General features: G+C 43.3%; 1 protein-coding gene across 1 annotated transcript in view; it reads right to left on the reverse strand.

Annotated features, from left to right (window-relative positions):
• Nucleotides 1-10,277: 10,277 nt before the first annotated feature.
• Nucleotides 10,278-26,945, reverse strand: part of fgf11a (fibroblast growth factor 11a) — a 146,201-nt gene continuing 129,533 nt past the window's right edge. Inside the window, exons 4-5 of the mRNA XM_085806192.1 lie at nt 13,448-13,646; nt 10,278-10,440 (exon numbers count right to left, since the gene is read on the reverse strand). Coding sequence (XP_085662318.1) covers nt 10,298-10,440; nt 13,448-13,646 — 342 coding nt within the window. The 3' untranslated portion in view covers nt 10,278-10,297. The remainder of the gene's footprint in view (nt 10,441-13,447; nt 13,647-26,945) is intronic.

Here is a 26,945-nt window from a genome sequence, read left to right on the forward strand (position 1 = left end):
TTAGTCTCCGTAGCATAGCTCTGAGCAGCTTGCGGCTCTGCTCCGCCATTCTAAAAATAGCTTGCACCAACAATTAAAGGTAACGAACCTATTCCTAAAACTATAGGGATTATGGCAATGAGCCAATTTGCCAAAAGGTTGAACTATCCCTTTAAGAATTTCTACTTAGGACCTGCAGAGAACCAATGACAGCTAAAATAGTAAAATCCAGAAACTAATTGTGTCAGTGTTGCAGACCAGAGCCAAATTAAAGCTGAAACCTTGTCAGAGTGTGAGAGCCTGCATTAGCATAATCACTAACCCTGTACCAGTCACTGCCAGTTACAGGCTGACAAACCTTATGGACAAATAAAAGACGCTAACAATGCTAACTGTTCTCATATGTCTGCTAGACTCTGATTTTAGTTTTACACTCTTCACCTGACAGAGACTCAAACATGTGGCTCAGTCTCTCTAACTATGTGGATACACACTGCTGTTTAACCAACTCAGTTAAGGCTCATCAGTGCAGAGAGACTGTATCTGCCACTGCCAGGTACAAACATCTACACTCACCGCTCTGATCCATCCTCTGGTCTCTGGTCTCATCTGAGTCTGGGTCTGACTGAGGCTCAGACACATGGCGAGGACTGTCTGATGTTTCCTTCTCCAACGATTTAGCTAGATGTTCTGCTCTTTCACCTGTCAACATGGAGTAAGCAGAGGTGGTGGGCGGGGCACCAGACCTGACTGCACAATAGTAAGAGTAGCTGAGGAAAACTGTTATAAAAATAAGGGAAACTTCGTTTTTTTTCAACCTGGGCCCTGTTTTCATATGTTTTTCTGTATACTGAGTGATGGATAATACAATTATTGAGGTCGCTCCAGTATTGAGCTGGGCAGCCTGCAGCCCAGCTACGCTCTTCAACCGGGCAAGTGGCTCTCGTCAAAGTTTGCCGTGCGTTTTTTTTTCCCATTGACAGGCTCAGATAGTTACAACAAGTGTCCGACAACATACTAGAAAGGAGAAATGAACGTATGTCTCTACCTTTAGCGCGTTTCTTCTTTGACTGGCAGTAGTCATCCCCGGTCAAAGTGGTCACTGCAGACCCTGTGGTCGGCACGGCGCGGTGCATCGACAGGAGTGTTAGCAAAGATATTCAGCATCAGGTTAGCATCGGTTAGCATCCATTTGTAGCACAGCTAACTGTTAGCCATAACTTGTGAAAGCTCTGTGAAAGCTGTGCGAAGAGTAGCCCAACATGTTGTTACAATTTGTAAATTCTCCGGTCGTCTCTCTTCACCTCAGTCAGGTAACAGCAAAGATAGCCTACTCTATTTACCAATTCTCCACCGGTGTTTTGCCGCGACTTATCGCGAGATTTCAGAACGAGATTTCTAGCGTGGTGAGATTTGGACACATATGGTAAATGGTAAATCATATCACCACAACAGCGACCTCCAGCCAAAGGTAGAGACTATTTACGTTCATTTCTACTTTCTAGTATGTTGTCAGACACTGTAACTATCTGAGCCTGTCAGTGTGGAAAAAAAACGCACGTTTATAGGGCGAACTTTGACGGGAGCCGCTTGCCCTGTGGAAGAGCGTGAGCTGGGCTGCAGGTTGCCTGGCCGATTTTTACATTGTTCTTCAACTTACTGAATCAGATGTGACGATATCATAGGTTACTTTGTGTTTACATCCTCTAAAGCAGGGGTGTGCCAAAACCGGCCCGGCAGAGGGTCCAATCTGGCCCTCAGGATGAATTTGCCAAACATAGAAGACAGAAGAGGCATAATATTCTTGAAATTGCATACATTTTTCTCAAGAAATTGTTGTTCATAATATGTTTTGTAAAAGGATAGTTAATTAACTGTAAATTATCTTAATAATGTACCTACTAAAACAAAGGGAGAAATTGAAAGTTCTTTTTATTTAGGCTATAGGTTATCATGCTATTATTTTGCTGGTCCGGCCCACTCAAGATCATATTGTGCTGTTTGTAGCCCCTGAACTGTTTGACACCCCCGGTCTAAAGCATTATTGAAGTGTGGTTCAGTCCAGGTGGGAGGACTTGTAAAGCTCTGAATGTAAAACTGTGTCAGGACGCTGTATGTCATCACAACACCCAAGAAAACTCTCAGGAGTCCAGCATTACAATCATACAAATATATTAGTTTGTTTTATTCAATTATATCCAATAATACGTCTCCGTTGACTTTGTGTAAGTTATTATAGAAATAAATACAGATCATATTGCAAATGCAGAGACAAGAGTTTGGGATAATAGAGTGTTGAGGAGGAGGGAGGGGGAGAGGAAGGGGGGAGAGAGGGGGGATTAAGGGGTTAAAGAGTAAATATTGGGAAGGACTGTTTCTTTGAAGGTGTCCAGTAAATGATTGGCGCATGCATGCTTGTAGTCCCGCCCATCTGTGATCCTCAACCTCAACCCAGGAGTTTCAAACTACAAGCCCCACGGCTCTGTGTAGTCCGTCTCAGCTCGGTTCTCCAGGTGATCCATGGGATTGGATGGCGTCTTGTAGTCGTGTTGTTCCTTGCCAGCAACAGGGGGAGTTATTGCACCCCAACCACATTTGCATGGATATATTTATATGTAGATATATAGATATATTTTTTGCCCCATTTGAATACAAAAATAGTGTCATTGTGGCTTTGATAGCTGGAAGACTGAAGCACTCTTTTTGCATTTGGAAGACAGGAAGGAAAGTAAGATTATGGTGATCTCCTTAAAATATTTTCTGGAAGACTTTTGTCACAATAAGTTGGATCGTCCATGCAGTAGAAAGAAAGAAAAAAAAAGAGTCAAAAAATCCTTCAAGGATTGATCACAGAATCACACACACACACACAAGTAGAAGGTGTGTGTGCTCGTTTGAAGAGGGAGAGACAGACGGCGAATGAGCAGTCCACATGATGCTGCCGCCGGGCCAGCCAATTAAAATCCCGTTACGAGATCAAAAAGGTCAGAGGTCAGGTCAAGTCGGTCGTTTATCGGTCGGCGTTTGATTGACAGGTGAGAGCTGGAGGATTCTGGGGGATCAGGAGGAAGAGGTGCGAGACCCTTCAGTCCTGGTGTTCTTTAAGACAGAGCCTTTTTGTTTTTTTTTTCTTTTTTCAATATCCCACATCATGTCATAGGAGAACACACACAGATATGCATTTTAAACAGCGAAAAGAAAACACACCAAATCAACAAACACACATGAACAGACCAAACAGTGGTTCATAAAGGGCATTACAATGGATACCAATACTTAGATTTCCTCATAGCATTTCATTACAAGTCACAGTACTTCCACTGAGAAATACCCCAAAACACAATCCAGACTTCTTCAACAAAGTACACTTGAATCAAAGGAGGGTAAATAAATACAATTGTTTGTTGTTTTTTTTTAGCATAGTTTTACAGTGTAAAGTCACCGCTGACACGTCGGTGATGCATTAGCTTGTGAGAGGTGAAGTCCCTCCATGGTGTGTTTGTAAAGGTCACCCCAGTTAGCCACATCTGCGCTGGCTTGGTGCAGGGTGCTGTGTGCAATGCAGATGTGTCCAGGGATTGTGGGTGTGCCTTTAAAAAGACAGCATGACTTTTTTTTTTTTCGTCTTCTCTTTCTTTTTACATGAAGTTAATCTGTTGGTTAATGCTTTTACAGGATGTGACATGAGATGCTCCGGCTCTGAATTTCAATATAAAAGAACTTTTTTTTTTTTATGAAGCAGCTAAGAAAAAGAGAGGGAGGGAGGGAGGGAGGGAGGGAGAGAGAAAATCCGTCCGAGGACGGCGTCACTCTTTTTTTTTTTTTTTTTTGTCGGAGCACGTGAGCCTCTCTCTTCCTCCCTCTCTTTTTTGTGTTTTCTGCTGCATTGCAGATGTGGTGAAGGGACTCCACCTCAAAGTAATACACACACACACACTCTCACGCACGCACGCACACACACACACACACACACACACAGTTTAACAGCAAACCCAGCTCACAAAAAGGGCAAAGTGTTAGAAAAATAAAAGCTCTAATAAAACACGCAGTTGGTTTCTATATCAATATTAATCCCTTTTTTCTCCACACCCTCCCTGATAATGTGGCTGCACCTTGTTAATGGAGTTTATTGCTTTCTGCCCAAGGACGCGTGCTCATTGATTTGGCCTCTGATTTATCCTCTATTTTCCTCTCTCTCTCCACGCTTTATTCCCTCTCTTCTTGGATACACATAATGGATATATACAGATATTCAATCACAGTTACGCAACGATTACACACAAAGACCAAAGCTGATGAGTGTGATGTATGAGTGTGAGCATTCGCCCCACACACACACAGTACACTCATATACACATACACATGCACATACATACGGCCTCCAGGTTAAAGGGAAGTTTGTGTTTTGCAAAAAGTGATGGCAGAGAGGAAGTGAGACTTCAAAGGGAGGCTGTGAGGGCTGCGTTAGCTACACTACAGTGTGTGACACATGCCTTTCACTCTCTCTCTCTCTCTCTGAGTCCTTCACAACCCTGGATGACCCTCTCTCTCTCTCTCTGCAGTTGTTATTCGCTCCGTAAGCAGGGAGGGCCCTGACTCGGGAGAAACGGGAGGGAAGGGAGTCCCCGGGGAGAGAGGTGTGTGTGCGTGTGTGTGGGATGTGTGAAGTGTGCAGCTGAATCAGATATACATCATTTAACCTCCTCCGATATCAACGCACACACGCACGTTCACACCTCTCTCATCTTTTTTCACACCGTCTAAAGAAACGGCGACGTGGAGTTCTCCAGAGGGACAATATTTAACATTTAGAGCCAAATCCACAGACATTTATCAGAGAGTTAAAAGCAGTAAATTCAGCTGTGGTGGGGGGGTAGAGGGGGGGCGGGTGTTCACTAATCAAACATGTGCTCAGATAGACAGCCGCCGAGATGAATGGCAATCTTTACATCCTGTAATTCACACAAGAATCGTTTGAAGTGAAGCCTGAAGGCCGGCGAGCAGACAGGCTGGAACAGAGAAGCTGATCTCAGACTCCACAAAGGAACTCCCAGCAGAGGGGAAAAGGGAGAGTGTGAACACAGCAAAACACACACACACACAAGTCTGTAACACACACACACACACACACACACAGTCGTGCAATCATGCAAACTTTCCACAGTTAATTATTTTGTAATTCCTTTTTACAACATTAAAAGTGAAAGGAGTGACACTGCAGATGGATCAGGAAACATCCAGAAGAACATGTTACATCTCTGAGGTTCAATCAATGAATAGAAGATAAAGTCTGTGACAGCTTTTGCACAAAAAAACAAAAAAACTACGCTAATTAGATTATTGATGTGACTGAAATAAAAGGTGACTATGAGTTTTCTGACAGAATAGAACTCAAACTGTCACAAATACATGATGAATGCTGGCTGAATGGCACCAGGGTGAATTCCAATAACAGTCTACAAACTGTAATAAAAAGCTAATCTATCTGCATATTCCACAGTGGAGAAGTGAGATACTGATGACTGATGCAACTTTAAGTGGCCGATGGATCATTGGTGATGGACTGCGTTTTAATCGCTGAGTCCGCACGCGGTGCGAGTATCTCGACGGCGAGATATGAATCCATCGCTCACTTAGGTGTCAGCCTTCGCCGACGCTCAGTCACCGGGATCGAACGCCGCCCCTGATGGCTTGATTGAATAAAATTCCAGGCTCTCGTTTTCGTTTAAAGTCACTTTAAAAACGCAGAAAAGTCAGTTTAACTCAAGAGTTTCAGGCAGGAAATGAGATGATTGTAACCTTTTCAAATGAAATCATGTTCATGAGTTCATGTCCTCTCTACAAATTCACCTCATGTGCTGTTGTTGTTTTTTGCTTCTGTACAGGCATATGCATCAAGAGAGTATAACACTGCATTGATTTTGAGGGTTAAAGGGCCACTCCTGTGGTTTAGTATTGCACTTCCATAAAGTTTGGGGACTAACAAGAGACAGACTTTCAAAATAAAACCAGCACAGACTGGGATATTCTGACTTTACAAAACTCTAGAAACACTTAACCCTACATCTCCCATAATGCATCTCAATATCATAAAGAAAACGTACATACCAAGCCTTGATGGCATCACAATGGTTATTTGCATGAACAACATGTGATGCCTTATTGAACGCTCCTTGAGAATGTTCCTTCAGACATTTTACAACAGTTTTGAAATCAGAGGAGTGGCCCTTTAATTATCCTTGTGCGCATGATTGCAATGCATTGCTTACAGTCGGTATCTGTAATCTGAACTCTACCAAAATAAAAGCACGCACACTTTTTTTTTTCATCTTTTCAATAACCCACATGAATGATTTCAGCTAGTTTAGCCCTTAGCTCTCCTTAACAGCTTTTTTTTATGTCTTTCAATTGCAAAACAACAATTCTGCAAACAACAAATACGACACGTATATAAGAAAAATATTGCAACATAGATTTCCCAGCCCTTAAAATATATCGCAGTAGGCGTCACAGAAGTCATGGCGATGTGTGTTTGCTGTGATTCCTCCTCCTCCTCCTGTCCAACAGTATCTTTCCATCTAGTCCCAGACGCTGTTAATTCAACTCTAGCAGGCACGGGCCTCATTTAATTAAACATTTGTGTAATTACTTTGCGAATAATAGTCAAACATTGTGTTCTGGATTTAGTGATCCACGGGGGGAGGGTGACTGGTCAAACACACCAACCTGAAGGTCTATTTAACAGTTTAATTAAGGTCTTTAGTTTGCAAGTGAGGTTGTTTTGATTTAATCTAAAAATAATGGGAGGAACAGTTCTCTAATGTGTTACAATTCATTTCCTCCTTTAGTTTATGTTTTATGAGTCCTCTCTCCCTTTCATTCCTCCTTGGTTCCTTCCCTATGTTTCCTTTCCTTTGAGTCGTCTCTTACCCGAGCTCTCCTTCCTCCCTCAGTAAATTTCTTTCTCCTTGGGTAAAGAGGTAAAGTTTGTTTCATCATCTCAGGTAGCAGATGACTTTGCTCAGCAGCTCGCCTCTATTCTGTATGGGTTATCAGCTATTATTATTTACAACCACGGGTTACAGGGGCGCAGAGGATTATGCATGGAGAGAAGTGTGTGTGTGTTCAGGGAACGCTGTCCACATTACCATAATTCCCTCTTAAATCTCTTTTTGTTCTGCTCATCATCGCACATTTTCCTCCTTAAAAAAATCCCCCTCTTTTTCTGTTTCCTTTCTTTGCCTCATCCCTTCTTTCTCTCTCTGAGCCTCCATCATCCATCTATCCTCTCCTCTGCCTCCTGAACACACGAGACTCCCTTTTGCTTCCCTATACATAAACATTAGGCAGAAACAATTACCCTGCCCCATATTGTACCATGAAAGTTTGATATGAAAAATGATTGCTTTTCCTTTTGAATAGCACAAGCAACTGGAAATGCAAAAACAAGCTCTCCTGAAAGAGAAGATTGGAATATGAAATATCAAAATTGCTAGTTAGTTTTCTTTAACAGGAGAATCTACCAAATAAACACTGACAAGAATGTGATCAAAGTATAATATAACACTTCTAACCTTCTATTTCTCTTTAAAAAAATATCATTCCTCTTACAGTTTGTACTATAGCTATCAGTTTCATTATTTATATATGACTTTGGTTTTCTTATTTTTCCACCTAACAAAACAGTCAGAGATCAAACTCATATTAGAACAGCCAAAGAGATTTATGTTAATTCATGCAGCGATGATTAGAAACAGATCAACAACTCTGTTGGATTTTTTTTCTTCTTTTTTTTCATAAAATAAAAAAATGTGTCAGATGAGCTGCTCAGTTGGCAGCAGTAGGATCTAGTTTCCTGTGATGTCGCACATATCCATGAGCAGAGCTCCGGTGATTTAGAGTCACACTTCCATAAAGTTGGGGAACTTTTTTTTTTTTGTTAAGTGGTTCAAACCGGGGAAGCAGAAACTGAGACATTCTAACTTTTAGTAACTCCTACATTTCCCATAATGCAATTCAATAGCTTGTTTCATCAGACCCATTCCGTGGTAAACACACATGACTTTTGAATTCCTCATTAGTGTCTATCTGTGGGGCTACTTTGTTATGTAAATCTCTGAGATTAAGTTTGATTATCTTGAAATATAATTATTCAAAGAGGAGCTCCACCAGTTCAGACATGAAGAAGATTGGATTATTACGACACACACAAGCCTCATTGCACAACATGTGATTAATTGCATGGGCTGAGTTTAAAGAGTTTAAATATGGGCGTGTTCAGTCACAGATCTCTGCAGCCTAACGTCAGACTAAACTGTTCTGGGCTCAGATAACAGAAGAATTTTCAAAAGATGACCAATTTAAATTTTTCTCCATACAGAATATCCCAGTTCCATACGACACAACAATTCCTTTGTTAGATTATTTTGCAGTGAGCGTGTCACAGAAACGATCAAACTTCATCAGAATATTCATAAAACTGTTTCACAACCACTTTTGCTGCTCTGTTTCCTTTGTGCACTGCATTGTGGGAAAAGAGTGAACATTAGCAGCAAGCTCATCGCTGTATTGATAGTTTTGAGTGTATTTTACTTTGAAAATCTTATGGTTGGAACAAAACACATCGGTAAAACCTGTTTGGAATTCTTATGTTATATGGATTCAGGACACAGCAAACAAATGATTGACAGACTGAGCAGAACTCGCCATAACATCTCAATTAACCCTAACTGACATGTAAAACAGGTGGAGCGCCCCTTTAAATCCATGACATAATACATAAAACACAGAATATCTATGGCTTGGAGACAGTGATGGAGAGACTGTTATTTTATGCACAAAATAATGATGTGCTGGCAAATTATAGATGCAATTATAAAGTAAAGACATTTTTCTTTTCATTTTTTTTTTACAGTGCAATCACAAGCTACACAGTCAGGCTCCATCACTAACCCATCCTACTGATGGTGTCCTCATCATCTCCCAGAACCTTCACACATACACACACACACATACACATATATGCCATGTGTGTGTGTGTGTGTATGTGATTCTGTGTGTGTGTGTTAATGTATGTCATTGTGTAAAGTCGCAAGATCATTTTCTACGGTTGCCAGGGAGCTAAACCACACATGTGTGTATATATCAATGTAATAATGTGTGTGTGTGCATGTGTGGAGTGTGTCGGGGGAGCTCTTGGCCCCTCGTTTAAGGGTCGAAAGATTCTGATCAGCCCCCGACTCCATTAACGGAGCCTGAGAGGACGGGGGTGTGTGTGTGTGTGTGTGTGTGTGTGTGTGTGTGTGTGGGGTTCTTGTGCCGCCGAGTGGAAAATTGAGTCCGTGTCACAAACTAATCAAATCGCTCCAAAGGTGAATAGAAGAAGAAAGGGAGCACGCATAACACACAAACACACACACACACATATACACCTACATACATACAGTATACATTCATACGCACACACACACACAAACAAGGCTGACAAGTATCCAGGCCATCGCACAAAGTCGCTGACACACACAGAAGACTGTGGACCGAGCAGATGGCTGCAGAACATTAAAGAAAAAAAAAGTCTGCGAGGGTCTGTGTGTGACGGCGTCGCATTTGCATGGCTCCGTGTCAGGCTAACATCAGCATGGAACCCCCCTCACCCCACCCCACCCCCAAAAAACAAAAAAAAAACACACAACCCATTTGTATAGAATGTGCTGCAGAGGGACGGACGTGACCGTTGCACCTGTTGGTGGTAAAACCAGGAAGACTTTGCTCAGGTATTTGGCTGAGTGGAAGGACGTCACTGATGATATCTTAGAGGAGGGGTGGGGTGGGGGTGGGGGTTCCTTCCAGCTGCTTTAACACGCTGGGGGGAGGGGGGGGGGGGTGACATGCTATACGATGCTAGGCGACTGTTCACCTCTTCATGGAGTTATTGCTTTTACATCCCAGGCTCTGATCACCACAGAGGTTATTGAATAAGACGGTGAGGGGCTGGTGTGGATGGGGGGGGGCTGTGGGGGCAAAAGGGGCTTCCCATCGGCCGGCTCCACTCCTCTTCTATTTTTCAGCTTTACACCAGTTGCATTGTGGTACACAGAGTTTTTTTTGTGGGGTCAGTGTAGCAGGCAGCAGGTGGTGGTGGTGGCAGCGGGGGGATGTGGGGGGGCGTGGGGAGGGGGGAGTAGCCCTAACAACCCTATTCAGGTTTTTTCCGCTGGTGCCCGGTGCCCCGTGTCCTCCCCCCTCCTCCTCGTCCTCCTCCTCCCCGTCCTCCTCCTCCTCCTCCTCCTCCTCCTCCCCCCTCTCGTGTCTCTGAGCGCTAGGAGGAGGAGGTTTTGGTTTTGGATTGAGGGTCCTTCTTGCCGTTCTGGAGCACGGGCGAGTCGCTGGAGGTCTTGGGCGTTTTCCTGGGCGGACTCTGCTCAGCGACGTCGTGAAGAGACGGCTCCCTGTACATGGCCACTGGTGGGGGGGGGACAAGATGAAACACAGTTCAGTGTTTGTAGATGTTTTGATTGACAATTGACATGTCTTCAAATATCGATGGAAACTAGAGACACTAGAATCAGCCAGAGACATTCACAAATCACACATAGGAATATTTTCACTTAAAGGGATAGTTCAACATTTGGGAAAATTCGCCCATTGCCGTAATCCCTATAGTCATAGCAGTAGGTTGGCTACCTTTAATTGTTGGTGCAAGCTATTTTTCGATCGGCGGGGCAGAGATACAAGCTGCTCAGCTCACGCTATGGAGGCATATGGTATTTCTGCCTTTCCCTCATCAAACCCATCGAATACACAATCCAACAACTCCAAAACGCTCTGGTGGACAAGTTGTGACCTGCACATTCACCACACTATGAGATAATAACAGAACGTTACCAGACAGAGTTGTTTTAGAGGTAAATGCATAGCCGGAACTACATTCCAGATACGGCTGCTGGGCGGAGTGATTTCACGCCCAAGTAGTTCCAAATATTTGCTTCATGTGTTGTAATATTACATTATACATAATTATCTCATAGCGTGGTGAATGTGCAGGTCACAACTTGTCCACAAGAGCGTTTTGGAGTTGTTGGATTGTGTATTTAGTTTAATGAGGGAAACATGGAAGTACCCTGCACCGACAATTAAAAGTAATGAACCTTCTCCTAAAACTATAGGGATTATGGCAATAGGCGAATTTGCCAAAATGTTGAACTATCCCTTTAAAATATATGGAAACCTTGTAGGTAAAAACATAGAGGAATAAAAACAAGAAGTGTCTTTACAGTGGACTGTAGCTCCCAGATGTAGAGAAACAGACGGACCTCTGTTACAAGTTTATGCAGAGTACACAGAAAGTAGAGCAATGTAATAAAGTGGAGGATGACAACATAATGGGCTGTGGTTAGGGCCGGGGTCATTATGCTTCTGAACAGGTTTAAAATAAAAGGTCGTTTCTGCCTTAGGTGAATCAATTACTGATTTAATACAACAGCTGGTGTGTAAGTGGCTACACTGTACATCTACATATTGTTGGGTTCTGCTTTTAATTGTGTAACAGTCAGACTGTTTCATTTATACATTCTGCATCTTATCAAACTGGGATCAGTGAAGTCAAATCAGTGTTTTGCTGTGTTCCTTATATGACAACATATAACTCATGTATCTCTGTCTCAGGCAAACTAACTCACTACTCCGAGGTAACATGGCTCACATTTGTGATGTTTTTACTGAGGTGTCTTGTTCAGCTTCTGTCATATTCCTGGAAGTGATGGCATTGTTTTTTCTTAAACTTGATAAATATTAAAATAGCACTGTTCTACAGTGACTGTGATGCAGGTAAATGTTCACATGCTACCACAGTTGTTCATGGGACATCAAACATAAGTAGTTTTTGTGAGGTTCAGGAAAACTTGCTGGCTACAACCATCTACATGAATGTGTGATGTGGTTCAAGTTTCCCGTGTGTTTTGAATACAAAAAACTGTACAGTATCATAAAATGCTCAGGAGCAACTTGACCCAAAAACTAGATGTATACAGTTTTTGAGTTATCCTGCGATCTTCCAGGGGTCTGTTTTTACTGGTGCTTCTTACAATTAAAGGGGACATATTTTGGAAATATCACTTTTTGAAGGCTCTTTAAAGGGATAGTAGCATTTTTTTAAAGTGGGGTTGTATGATCTACAAATAGCCCCTAAGTACTTAAATTGCAGTAGCAGACTATCTGCACTCCTCCCGTTAGCAACGCCAGCCCATAGCCCTGCCCAGAGATTTACAATATACATTGTTGTGAATGGACCCAAAGAAACAGTCTATTTTTGTGGCCTAAAAGAGGTTTTACCTGAAAAAAAAAAACACAGTTCCATTGTTCGCTATAATATAATTTTTTCCAGCCCCTCAAGTGCAGGAAAAACGCAGTTTTTATTTGGAGCTAACCAACTGCTGATCGGCGGGCGCTAACCCTGGGCGGAGGGATACGTAAGTTGGTTAGGTCCAAATAAAAACTGCGTTTTTCCTGCACTTTGAGGGGCTGGAAAAAATTATATTATAGCGAACAATGGAACGGTGTAATTTTTTTCACGTAAAACCTCTTTTAGGCCGTGAAAATAGGCCGTTTCTTTGGGTCCATTCACAACAATGTATGTTGTAAATCTCTGGGCAGGGCTATGGGCTGGCGTTGCTAACGGGAGGAGTGTAGAGAGTCTTCTACTGCAATTAAAGTACTTAGGGGCTATTTGTAGATCATACAACCCCACTTTAAAAAAAAATGCAACTATCCCTTTAACATATATTTGGGTGTTTGTCTTGCCTTCCGGGCCCCAAAATGAAAGGATGTAAAGAGCTGTGATGTTTGATCCTTGGGGTATTTTGACCAAAGCCTTGTCTTTAAGACACCTGGGAACTATTTTAATTTGTGGAAAGGGGGCAGAATATGTCTCCTTTAACATTTCTTGCCACAAGGCACAACACACTGATGAGGGAGCTACCTGCTTATTGGTCTCTCCCTATGTTCTTAAAAGAAACAATTGGGTAATCAAGGGAACACTCCAACAAAATATCAAGCTACTGTATATTTCTGACTAAAAGTTTTACTCTTGAAATAATGACATCCCTAACCCTAACCCTTTTTTAAAAAACTTTTTCTTGAGACCCCCCTGAAATTAGTTTGTAGTTGAAGCTTTCAGTGTGTCTGACCTGATAATTAAGGAGTCTCCCTGTATTTCACACAGTGTATACCATCGACCAGTGTGTCAAACACCATCAGTGTTTTACTGTCGATCAGCTCATAAGTGAATAATATTGTATCTAAGTGGTGCTGGTTTCTGTTTGTCTGGTTGGTAATCTGTCCTGAAGCACCAGCAGCAGTGACCTGCAGGTCCAAGACTTCACTGTTCTAATGCATCAAACACGGAGACACAATAAAAGCATCATGGGAGATATTCCAGCTCAGACAGGAAGTCTGAATGAATGGGTGGTACCTTCAATGAGTTTGGGCAGGAAGTGAGCAGCTCCCTTGGTCTTCTTGACCCGGTTCCCCTTCATGACCTGTCCGTCCCGGTTGATGCCGATGTACCACGCCCGGCCCGACTGGGTCTGTCTGTACAGGATGGACGAGTAGGTCACGTAGTAGTTCTCAAACACACACTCCTTAAACTTGCACTCCGGCGTGAAGTGTTCCTAAAACACACACACACAGAAGGAGAAGAAACACAGAAGCACATCAGGTCAGAGGAGAAGAATAACACATTTGGAGCATCTGCCATTTTTTATCTCTTCTATTATTTATATATTTACTCTCCAATTCCAACCGCTGCTCAGCTGGGAATGGGAGGAAATGGGCTCCACATTTCATGGTGACAGGGTTACAGGAGCATCCAGCGGCCGCATACACAAACTAAGGCGCACGCTCGCGGGGCGACGACACGTGCGCACGCCCCGTTTGCCGCACGGACAAAGTGGTTTGCGAGCGGGGAAGTCATAACTCAGCTGGTTGAGTTTACCTGTAACAAACAACAATCAACCAGATCCTTCACCCCCCCCCACACCCCCTCTGTAGTTTAACGACCCCGTCGTCGGCCTTCAGCTCTCACACACACACACACACAGTTCTGCATTAGACAATACATCACCCCCCCTCACCCCCTTCACCCTCATCTCTCTCTCGTTACAGCTCTCACATATTCCCTCTCTATCTCATATTCTGCCTCTCCTCCACTCCCGTCCCTCCATCCCTCCGTCATTTGGTAACCTTGTCGAGGAACAAACCAATTTGCAGGATTGATTTGGAGCCTTGATGTGACGGGTGAGCAGAAAAGGCCTGAATAAGGAGTTTGCTCTCTCTCTATCTCACTCTCTCATTCATTTCTCCCTTCTCTCACTCTCTCTCCGTCTTCTATCTGGTCTCTCTTCTCCTCACCACAGGCGCGGGGCCTTAACGCCTGCCTATATCCATTGTACCACACATAAACAAGGTAATTACACTGACTGTATCACCCATTCTTTAATTACACATCCATTCATCCCCTCGTCCACCTATTACCACCGGTCTAATGGTACAGTCCCATCTAAAGTCTGGATACTGTTGGACGGTGTAATCACATCGCTATCGTTAGCCGTGTTTACATTGCGGTGGGATGCATCTCATCTTCTCTGCACTGTGTGTGTGTGTGTGTGTGTGTGTATGGGGGTAAATTGACAGGATTAAAGGCAGCTTTGTAAAGCCTCATCACCACCTCACACACCCCGCAGACAGACATGCTCAAAGTTCATTAATAGATTCATTATGTGAATTAAAACCAGTCTGGCACATGATGTGAGTCTAGTGCGCGGGGTGTGTGTACCACACGTCAGAGAGTGTGTGTTAAGGCTGTATCATAACTAGCGTGCAAAGGAGAGCTTTTTCATCATCCATTAGACCACAGAGAGCGAGCGACAGAGGAGCGATGCAAAGGCTGCAGAGATTCTCTGAGTGTTTTCTCTGACCATCAACATCGTTTCACCTGAAAAACCTTAAAGGGGACATATTATGGAAATATCACTTTTTGACATAAATCTGTAATTTTCTGTTTCTGTTCCCTCAGTTGTCATACAATGATGTCATTTGTTTTTGAATTTGCATAATTCCACCCCTACCTGTACCAGTACTGGTAGAAGGGGCGGGGCAAGCAGTGGTTCATTTGCATTTAAAGGGACAGACACTGAAAGCAGCCGTTCTGAACAGGGCTGTTCTGAGAGGATGAAAAGAGCTGTGATGTTTGATCCTTGGGGGATTTTGACCAAAGCATGTCACAGACATGTCTTTAAGACACCTGGGAACTATTTTGAATTTTTGGAGAGAGGGCATAATATGTCTCCTTTAAAGCCAGAATAACAAACAGAAGGTCTGTTGAACCTGAAGTCAAGATAATCCTTTTTTTTTTTTAGCAAAACTACTACTTCTGAATGTTGGCTAATCATATTATATTGCACAGAAAAAAATATAATATAACATCATCACATCACATAAACCAGAACCTGACCTCAATCCGACCGCAAAAAGCATACACCATTGGCGCACATGAGAACACGCGCTCTCCTTGGCAGCCGTCTTCTTCGTTGTAAGATTATGAGAACAGAATCATAAATCTGACATTGTGTTAAATGCTCTTGATGCTCAGAATGTTCTAGGAATGTCTGAAGGTGTATGAGCCAGGTCAATAAGAACAGTGAGTGCAGTGTGCAAGTTGTCCGTGATTGTTTACTTTCCCCTGTGTGTCTAACCACCTCAGTGTACATGTGGCTTTGTTTACTGGTCCACATGCAAAAAGTGCAATGTGATGGCGAACCACACCAAACAGAAACAAATAAACACTGCATTTGGACCAGACCGAAACAGGTGAACTAACAGACTCTCCTGGTGGGAAAACACATTTAGTTCCCTTCAGGGTGGAAACTGAGCTCTGAGGATGGACGTCCCTGACCTGAGGTCAGTATTCTCTTTTTCTCTCTGTCTCTCTTCAGGTATCTTTTGGGGGTTACTTCTTCCAGCGGTGAACGTACACACATACACACACAGCATTATATGGTGATACACCTGACATTTAAAAAACAGACTTTGCAGACTGTATTGTTATACTTCCAAATGACAAGAATGACGACTCTTTGCCCTGATATTTCATTCTCATGGAGCTTTAGCCGTGCTCTGGAGATATAGGCTATATATTACAACAGGCTTTTCCCTCTGATAAGTTCTTGTGACTTTTGGCAGAAAATCATCATCCAGTTCTACTTTCCAATGATCTCTATCATATGCTAACAAAACAGAGTCTTAAAGGGGACATATTATGGAAATATCACAATATCACAAAGACTCTTTAACATATGTTTCAGTGTTTGTCTGTGATGTGCAGGTTGAAATCCATGTGGTTTAACGAGCTGTTCCCTCAGTTGTCTTCCGATGTAACTAGGATTCAAGTTTGCATAACCCCACCCCTACCTGGGACCAGTAGAAGGGGCGGGGCAAGCAGCGGTTCATTTGCATTTAAAGGGACAGGCACTGAAAGCAGCCGTTCTGAACAGGGCTGTTTTGAGAGGATGAAAAGAGCTGTGATGTTTGATCTTTGGGGGATTTTGACCAAAGCATGTCACAGACATGTCTTTAAGACACCTGGGAACTATTTTGAATTTTTGGAGAGAGGGCATAATATGTCTCCTTTAATATCCAACCAACTTCACACCAACAGCACTTTATTTTCTGTGGCAGAGTTTTAAACTCTTCCTCTCTCTGTATAGATTAAGACATTAAGGAGCCGTATTCTCATTGGTCTTTTTATCTCCTGTTTGTCCTCGCAACCTTGTTTTGAGAAGTGCTATAAAAAAGATATGCAATTATTCCAAGTTTATTATTGCTAAATCATTTTTATACTGGCACTTATAATGCTGACAGCAACAAAAACACCAAAATGTTTCTCATTTGAACAGATAGCCCAGTGATTTAGTTTATAGATTCATTAAAACAACATTTGCCATCAAAGCTGCACAGACCTTCTTGACATGATCTTGACTTTTATTCCCTGGTGTTGGTCGTTCTCCAAAGGCTCTAGATACTACACTTCCCATAATGCATGCTGAACAGAATTTCTCATCAGGGTTTGTATTTCTTTTCAAACGTCTCCTGCAGCTTCCTGCAAAATGCAACTGTCAAACGATGGTCTTTGAGATGATTATGCACACAAATCAGTCAGACAGGGCATCCAATTCTAAATTCACGTTGAAGTGTGTGCAGTCTGACCTCCAGTCAGTAAACATGATCGGACAAGCAAAAAAACATGAGGCCAAATCAGTTCTGCTTTCAGAGAATCTTTAATTTATGATTTCCTCTTGTAAAATAGGCCTTTAATATTTCATGTAATTTGGCTCAGTGTAATGGTGCTGCACTGACGAAGTCCCCCAGCAGGAAAACACTACGACTTTGGTGCAGCTTGCATGCATGGCTGGATGACTACACTCACCTCCACACACAATACACACACTTAATGTGATTCATTCTTCTGTGTTTGGAGCGGCGGAGGAATATTTCCAAAACAAGTATTTCACCATTATACCTTTTCTTTTCTTTTTCTTTTCTCTGGCAGCTGTGAATATGTGGAGAAAAAAACAACAACACCTTCTCCTGCGTCGATACTTTCACACATCACACATCAAAATTAATTTAAATGAAATAAATCTCTGGTCTCGGGCCAGAAGCCAGCCACACAAACTTATCCACAGAGGGGCCATCAGCGTGGCTGCTTTATGGGATAACACACTATTAAGCAGTCATTTATTCACACTGGGGACAGATGCACATCTGTCTGCCGAGCGTTTACTCTGACTCCACTCCAGGCTGATTTCTGACTGATCATTTCCTATTCATCATAAACTGCGGAGAGGGCCGACTCTCTCCCACCTCCTCACCCCGCGCCCCTAACAAGCCTCTACAGCAGAGCCTCCGACTAATAAAAACACTGAGCGATCTGTCACCTGAGCCCAACAACCCCCAGACAAACCGCTGCTGCAGTTCCCCTTGTGCTCAGCAGGGGCTGCTCCAAACACACAGGCCGCGTGGAGCTCCAGTCACTGCTGCTGCTGCTGCTGCTACAAAATCAACTGCTCTCCACTGTGAAACACTCAGCTCCCCCAGAAAGCCTCTGGTTTAGTGCGCTGGAAACAACCTGAGTTGTAAAAACAGCCATAAATGCAGAATTTGCATTTTTGTTCTCCACTAAACTCCACAATGTTTTCTACATCTGAGCAAGAATGTCTTGTGATCTAGGATTAATTATTGGTTCACTCCTGAGGCATTCAGCTGCCTTTAATGTTACATTGAACTGACTTCAGAAACAACACAGAGTCCTTATTTTGGTAACCCTTTAATTTACAGGATGTTGATTAAATGATAATGTCAAGAAATAACAATTACAGTAATTGCGAAGTATAAGGTCAAGAAATAGCCTAGAAAAAACAGTCAATTTCATGTCATGTTTTTCATGTTTTTCAAGGGCAAAATATGACACATGCTCTTCATGCTTTGAATTTTTTGCGAAGGCCAGAATTTTTCTTGCAATTGTCAATACAATCAGTTATTTCTGGGCTATCTCTAGACATAATGACGCAATTACTTGTTATTTCTTGAATATTTCTTGACATTATCACGTAATTAGCAGCCTGTAAATTAAAGGGTTACCCTTATTTCTCATACAAATGCAGTAAGAAAGTGAGAGACCCTTCACACGTAAAACCTCTCATCATACTCTTCGCTATGTCTATCAATATTAACTTTTCATTATTATGTAATGTATGTAATTATTATGTTATTATGTTTTTTCTTTGCTACTGCTCGTGTTATTGCTACTTTTGTTAGTAGCACTGTAGCACTGCCTGGCCGTGATTCATCACAGAGTAATGTTGTCGTCAAGTTCCATGTTTGTCGCAGCTGCTATTCTGTATTTGTCTTTTATTCTTGTCATCACCACACGTGTCTTGTGTTGTTTGACTTTACACATTAAAAAAAATAAAAGTGAGGGGGACACATGTTAGGATCATTAAAAAGTGTCCAACACGGTTTAAAACTAAAATTACTACAATCCTCTGTCACACACAGATGGTTTCAGAGGAGGCAGCACTAGTCTGTGTGTGTGTGTGTGTTTAAGTGTGTGTGTGTGGGGATGTGTACATGCACTCATGCGTGTCTGCTGTTGTGACAGAGAGACATGACAGATCCCTCTTACATCAGTGGGAGGCCACCCGGCACCAGATGACATGAATACACACACACATACAAACACACATCCACACGCACACGGGCGCACGCGCACACTCGCAACATCAACAGTGACGGATGGAGCGGTCGTCTACCTCATCACTCACTCCCACAGACAGAAGAGGGAAAGGAGGGAGGGAGGGAAGGGAAGAGGAGGGGCGCGTGAGGAGATGAGATGAAAGGAGGGAAAGAAGAAGAGAAGGAGAGAAGGAAAAAAAAGACACACACAGTAGAAGAGACAGAGCAGTACCAGTTAACGACACACACACACGTCTCATTTCCATCAGTTGACACCTAAAGACATTATTCATCCGCGCTCACGGGCACGTGGCCCCGTTAACCACGGCGCCTCCCGCTGCTGGGCTGGGGGATTGATTCTATGTAAGACCTCTGTGAAAAGTCAATAAGCATTAGGGCAGAAAAGAAAAAAAAAAGCTGGATTAGTCTTTGATTGGACGAGCGACGCGGCGACGCAACCGAGCATGAGCAACTTAAAACGACTTACAAGCCGCGATCAGGCAAGCACAGGTTAATCCACAGGCTCTGAGTCGCAGACACTTATCGACCGGCCCAGAGGACAAATGTATTCCACTGAGCTGATAGGGCACATGTGTGTGGTGTGTGTTTGTGTTTGTGTTTGTGGTGGACATGAGTGAGGAAATAGAGGAGATGGACTGAGTTTTTACAGCTTCCAGTAAATGATGGTTTCATGCTACTTGAGCTGCTGGTTACAGCTTCATCCAGACACAGCAGACTGCTGCTGCTGCTGTTAAAGGGATAGTTCAACATTTTGGCAAATTGGCCCATTGCCATAATTGCTATAGTCATAGCAGTAGGTTCATTACCTTTAATTGTAGGTGTAAGCTATTTTCAGTACGGCGGAGCGCAGCAGCTGGCTGCTCAGAGCGGAATTTCTTGGTTTCCCTCATTAAACTCATCAAATTCAACATCCCAAAACTCCACAGCGCTTTTGTAGACAAGTTGTGAGCTGCACAACCACCACGCTATGAGATAATGACGGAACGATACGAAACGGAGCCGTTTTCGAGGTAAATACAGGGTAAATACGGAGACTGCTTGCTGAAAAACTGTCCCTGAACGCAACGCGCATCAGCGGTTTTGTATGTATTTACCTCGAAAACGGCTCCGTTTCGTATCCTTCTGTCATTATCTCATAGCGTGGTGGTTGTGCAGCTCACAACTTGTCTACAAAAGCGCTGTGGAGTTTTGGGATGTTGAATTTGATGAGTTTAATGAGGGAAACCAAGAAATTCCGCTCTGAGCAGCCAGCTGCTGCGCTCCGCTGTACTAAAAATAGCTTACACCTACAATTAAAGGTAACGAACCTACTGCTATGACTATAGCAATTATGGCAATGGGCCAATTTGCCAAAATGTTGAACTATCCCTTTAATGCTGCTGCTGCTGCTGTTAATGCTGCTGCTGCTGCTGCTGCTGCTGCTGCTGTTAATGCTGCTGCTGCTGCTGCTGCTGCTGCTGCTGCTGCTGCTGCTGTTAATGCTGCTGCTGCTGCTGCTGTTAATGCTGCTGCTGCTGCTGCTGCTGCTGCTGCTGCTGCTGCTGCTGCTGCTGTTAATGCTGCTGCTGCTGCTGCTGCTGCTGTTAATGCTGCTGCTGCTGCTGCTGCTGCTGCTGCTGCTGTTAATGCTGCTGCTGCTGCTGCTGCTGCTGTTAATGCTGCTGCTGCTGCTGCTGCTGCTGCTGCTGTTAATGCTGCTGCTGCTGCTGCTGCTGCTGCTGCTGCTGCTGCTGCTGCTGCTGCTGTTAATGCTGCTGCTGCTGCTGCTGCTGCTGCTGTTAATGCTGCTGCTGCTGCTGCTGCTGCTGCTGCTGCTGCTGCTGCTGCTGCTGCTGCTGCTGTTAATGCTGCTGCTGCTGCTGCTGCTGCTGCTGCTGCTGCTGCTGTTAATGCTGCTGCTGCTGCTGCTGCTGCTGCTGCTGCTGCTGTTAATGCTGCTGCTGCTGTTAATGCTGCTGCTGCTGCTGCTGTTAATGCTGCTGCTGCTGCTGCTGCTGCTGCTGCTGCTGCTGTTAATGCTGCTGCTGCTGCTGCTGCTGCTGCTGCTGTTAATGCTGCTGCTGCTGCTGCTGCTGTTAATGCTGCTGCTGCTGCTGCTGTTAATGCTGCTGCTGCTGCTGCTGCTGTTAATGCTGCTGCTGCTGCTGCTGCTGCTGCTGCTGCTGTTAATGCTGCTGCTGTTAATGCTGCTGCTGTTAATGCTGCTGCTGCTGCTGCTGCTGCTGCTGCTGCTGCTGCTGCTGCTGTTAATGCTGCTGCTGCTGCTGCTGCTGCTGTTAATGCTGCTGCTGCTGCTGCTGCTGTTAATGCTGCTGCTGCTGCTGCTGTTAATGCTGCTGCTGCTGCTGCTGCTGTTAATGCTGCTGCTGCTGCTGCTGCTGCTGTTAATGCTGCTGCTGCTGCTGTTAATGCTGCTGCTGCAGCTGCTGCTGCTGCTGCTGTTAATGCTGCTGCTGCTGCTGCTGCTGCTGCTGCTGTTAATGCTGCTGCTGCTGCTGCTGCTGCTGCTGTTAATGCTGCTGCTGCTGCTGCTGCTGCTGTTAATGCTGCTGCTGCTGCTGTTAATGCTGCTGCTGCAGCTGCTGCTGCTGCTGCTGCTGCTGCTGCTGCTGCTGCTGCTGTTAATGCTGCTGCTGCTGCTGCTGCTGCTGCTGCTGCTGCTGCTGCTGTTAATGCTGCTGCTGCTGCTGCTGCTGCTGCTGCTGCTGCTGTTAATGCTGCTGCTGCTGCTGCTGCTGCTGCTGCTGCTGCTGTTAATGCTGCTGCTGCTGCTGTTAATGCTGCTGCTGCTGCTGCTGCTGTTAATGCTGCTGCTGCTGCTGCTGCTGCTGCTGCTGCTGTTAATGCTGCTGCTGTTAATGCTGCTGCTGTTAATGCTGCTGCTGCTGCTGCTGTTAATGCTGCTGCTGTTAATGCTGCTGCTGCTGCTGCTGTTAATGCTGCTGCTGCTGCTGCTGCTGTTAATGCTGCTGCTGCTGCTGCTGCTGCTGTTAATGCTGCTGCTGCTGTTAATGCTGCTGCTGTTAATGCTGCTGCTGCTGCTGAGCCCACTGCTCTGTTCATGCTTTAATAAGACAGGTGGGACAGATGAGACATTTAGACTGACAACACACAACTTTTCTACAGTGTGGAGGCATTTCTTTGAAGTCAAGTTCAACTTGTAGAGATCTGCAGAGATGAGACCTAAAGCCCAGAAATAAGCCTGTTAGCACCTACAGGGTTTTTTATAAAGGTTTTAATGAGGTTGGTGGTTCAAGCTCAAGATTTTCATGTTTCATGTTGGGGGCATTTTTCTTTTTTTTTGGTTTTCTTCTGCCAACAGGAAGGTCATGGAGGGACCAGACTGCAAAGGGCCACAGGCTGGACTTGAACTCAGGGGACTGTGGTCAGGATCATGGGCTCTATTTTCCTGGCACAACTATTTACTTATTGATTTATTAGCAGACGAGCGGCCGCATCGTCATGCGACCATAACAAATAAAACTGAAAACAAATAAACTATCATCCCTCTCAGAAAACCACAATCAGCCTCGGCATCATAGTGAGCAGATATTCACATCTCCATCTCAGGTAAATTCTAAAGAAAAAAGAAAAAGAGAGAAGCTCCGCGATGCCTCCGTTACGCACAGCTGTTTGTTTATGTTGTGATCTGTGCACACGGGTTTAAATATAGGTTACTAAATATGAGTGTCTTTATTAATGGAAAAAGTGTAGGTGTGTGTGTGTGTGTGTGTTTTGTTTTTGTTTTTTTTACTGGGCAACAGCTCTCAATATGTCAGAGCAAACCTGGATAACATCATAACCTCCTCCCTCCCAGACTACTTTTGCATCATCAGCCCGTGAGGTCTGTTCGCGCGACCGGACACTGCCAGCTTGGACCGGACCAGAACATCGGTTTCCTCCCGTCTCACTTGCTGTGAGAGATGATAGTTTATTTGTTTTCAGTTTTATTTGTTATGGTCGCGTGACGATGCGGCCGCTCGCCCAGCTAATAAATCAATAAGTAAATAAATCAATATAGCGATCATCGCAACGGCACAGTGTGTAGTGTCAACACCTGCTCTTGGGACATCCACGGCTGCTTTTTTGTCTCAGTCCCTCCCTGGTTTCATCTGTGTTAATTCAGTCAGGTTGAGTTTCCATTACGCATGCCGACAGCCTTTGATCTGTCATCAGTGTGACGGGACAATCGATATAGATAAACGTGTATGTGCTGATTCAGATACAATAAATAGTGGTTATTGTGATTATTAATTGCATTTAAATGTGCCTGGAACTGTGGAAACCTGCCTGTGAGGTCTTGGTGACGTGTGCGCACTGCGCGCTGGGCAGTCAATTGCCTCCCTCTTCCACGGTGAAATCAAACTTGTGCCTCGCGCGCGGCGGATTTAAAGGAGAGGAGAGGAGCTCATTTGATTGGTGGCTCGGCTGTGTCAAACCCACTCCACGCCTTCTCTCCTCCCTCTATGCCACTTGCGCCGGTGGGAGGGAAGTAGGCGGGATGCGCCCCGCTGCGCTTCGAAGGAAAATTGCAAACTGCTCCTGGACACGCCTCGTTGGCGAAGCGAAGGTGAAGCGCAGGGCAGATCCGCTGCGCCTGCGCTAGTTTACGAAAATAGAGCCCCATGTCTTTGCTGTATTTGATTTACCAGTTATGCCGCCGGATCTCTTCTTGTGATGTTTTACTGTACAACAGAGGTCTTCTTTTTTTTTTTTTTTTAACAATATTTTTTATTGATTTTTAACTTTTACAAGAAAGGGATGGATACATAATATGGTCCACAGGAATGAAAAGCAAAACAAATAGACAAACAAAACAAATAATTAAAAAAAACAAAAAAAAACAAAAACAAAAACAAAACAACCACCGTCAGCTCAGATCTATATAATTAGGGTTCAGTAAGAAAAAATATACAGTATGAGCATTCAAGAAAATCCCTGCAACATTATACAAGAGACACCAGGCTCTACATAGTTCAAATAGGGTTCCCAAACTTTATGGAATTGGTCTGTTCTTAAATGTAATATGCATGTAAGGTACTCTAATGGCACTAGATCAAACACTACTCCTTGCCAGCCTTTAACAGTTGGTACCCTGTCATTGATCCATTGTAACAGAATATTCTTTCTCGCTGCATAAGCAAGTATACAGTACAGCCTCTTATTATGTTTTGATGTTAAACGACGATTTGGAGGCCCAATAATAAGGGGCATGGGTCCATCTCCAGTTTTAAACCAAATATCTTCTCCATTTCAGATAATACATTAGACCAATACATTTGCAGTTTTCGACATGACCAAAAACAGTGAGTTAGGGTACCAATTTCAATCTTGCATTTAAGGCAAGTGGGTGAGAGGTCGGATTGAAATAATGTCTGCGGTTGGGAGATATGTGCATTCTGTGTATAATTTTTAACTGCATTGCTTGGGCACAGATTACAAACTGAAATTGACTTAGCATGTCTCCAGACATTCTTACCTCCATTCTTCATCTTCAATAATTATATTTAGCTCCCTTCTCCCACGTGCCTTTAAGCTTCTGCAAACTTATTTGGGGTCGCGAGAAACATAGCTTTATACAGTAAACTTACAGATATCTCTCTATCTGATGAAAATATTAATTTCTCAACAGGAGAACTTTCATGGTTCTCAACTAACGTAGTACTATGTAAGACATATGGCCTTATCTGCAGAGTAACGAAAAAAGTCACATCTGGGGATAGAATATTTCTCTATATTTGTTCAAATGTCATCATCACATTATCAGAGAATAGATCCTTCAATCTATGAACATACCTTTATCCCTCCACTTTTTAAAACCAGTATCGACCATCCCAGGCTGAAAATCTGGATTATTCACAATAGGGTAAAAAACAGATGTGAACTTTGACCTTCCCTCAAGTCGACACATTAATCGCCAGGCCTTAACTGTATTATAGCGTAACTGGATTAATTACAACTCAGTCTGATATTTTTAAATTTTCTTAAAAAACAGTTAAGTCCCTTAATGGATATTTTGAAAGGGAAGCCTCAACACCCAACCAAATAGAGTTTGAGTTGTTTACAACCCAGTCATAAATGTACCTCATGTGAGTACTTAGCTGGTATGTTCTAATATTTGGTAGTCTAAACCCCCTATTGAACCTGGGAGCTGCAATGTAGCCATTTTGAGTTTGGTCTGCGCTTGCTCCATATAAAAGAGCTTAGCCAGCCATTCAGGTCTTTTATCACCCTATTTGAAAATATGACCGGGATCATTTGAAATTGGATATAACAATCGAGGTAGTACATTTCATTTTGATCAAGGATATACGCCCTAGCCAGGAGACAGGCAAAGAATTCAACGCTCCAAGTCCTGCCTCACCTTCTCAAATAGGGGAATGAAGTTGGCTTTATACATTTGCTTAAATGTAGGAGTTTATGAATACACCTAAATATACAAAACCCATAGGAACCCACTTAAAGGGAAAGGAAGGTAAGGCAGCCGGTATCGAAATGAGACTCCCCAAGTGGCATGGCTTCAGACTTGGTCAAATTAATTTATACCCCGAAAATTTTGCTAAATAGATCAATAATGTTAAGTAGAGATGGTTATTGATGTCTCCAGATTGGTTATGAATACCAAAACATCATGCGTACAGACTTATCTTGTGCTCATAATCAACTTGCAAGCCTCGTATAGCATGGGTGCCATCCTATGGCCTCTTGCCAAAGGCTCGATGGCAATGGCAATATAGAGGGGCGACAAGGGGCAGCCTTGCCTCGTTCCTCTGTACAATGGAAAACTGTTCCGATTTAAGCCCATTAGTCAAAATAGCCGCCTGCGGATTATCATACAAAATTTTAACCCACCCAATGAAATTATCCCCAAGACCAAATTTGTTTAAAGCATAAAAAATAAATAAGCCCATTCTACCCGTCAAAAGGCTTTCTCAGCATCAAGAGAAAGCACTAGACCATCAATATCCATTTGCTGGAAAAGCCTGAATTATATTGAGAAGGCGCCTAACATTATTACGGGAGTTAACGCCCTTTTATTAAAACCTGTTTGATCTTCTTTTATAATTTTAGGCAAAAGGTCTTCAGTCGAGTAGCTAGGATTTTTGAAAGTATTTTCCGGTCCACGTTGAGAAGAGCTATCGGTCTATAAGAAGAACAGGATTCTGCGCACTTCCCCTTTTTCAGTATGAAAGAAATATTTGCTTTCTCTTAAAGTCTGGGGTAGTGTATTATGTAAGAAGGAATAATTAAACAGTCAAGTAATGGGTCCTGCTAATAAATCACCAAATTCTTTATAAAATTCACCACCAAACCCATCGGGTCCAGGGGCTTTTCCGTTTTTTAAGGTTTTTATAGCATTCAATACTTCCTCTTTGGAAATAGGAGCATTAAGATTGGTTTGCTGTTCGGTTGATAGAGTGGGCAAACTAAGCTGAGAAAAGAAATTCTCCATTAGGTCAAGTGCATCACATGGTTGCTCAGATGCATACAGCCTACAATAAATTCTTTAAAGGTGTCATTTATGAACTTATTATCATATATGCGATTGTTTCTGAGCGTCACAAATGGCTGCAATAGACTGTGATTCTGATCTTTTTTTGGTAAGGTATGCTAAATATTTCCCAGGCTTATTCCCATGTTCATAAAATCTTTGTCTG

Source organism: Trachurus japonicus, chromosome 18, assembly GCF_045865225.1.
Source record: "Trachurus japonicus isolate A0001 chromosome 18, Traja_1.0".
Taxonomy (NCBI): domain Eukaryota; kingdom Metazoa; phylum Chordata; class Actinopteri; order Carangiformes; family Carangidae; genus Trachurus; species Trachurus japonicus.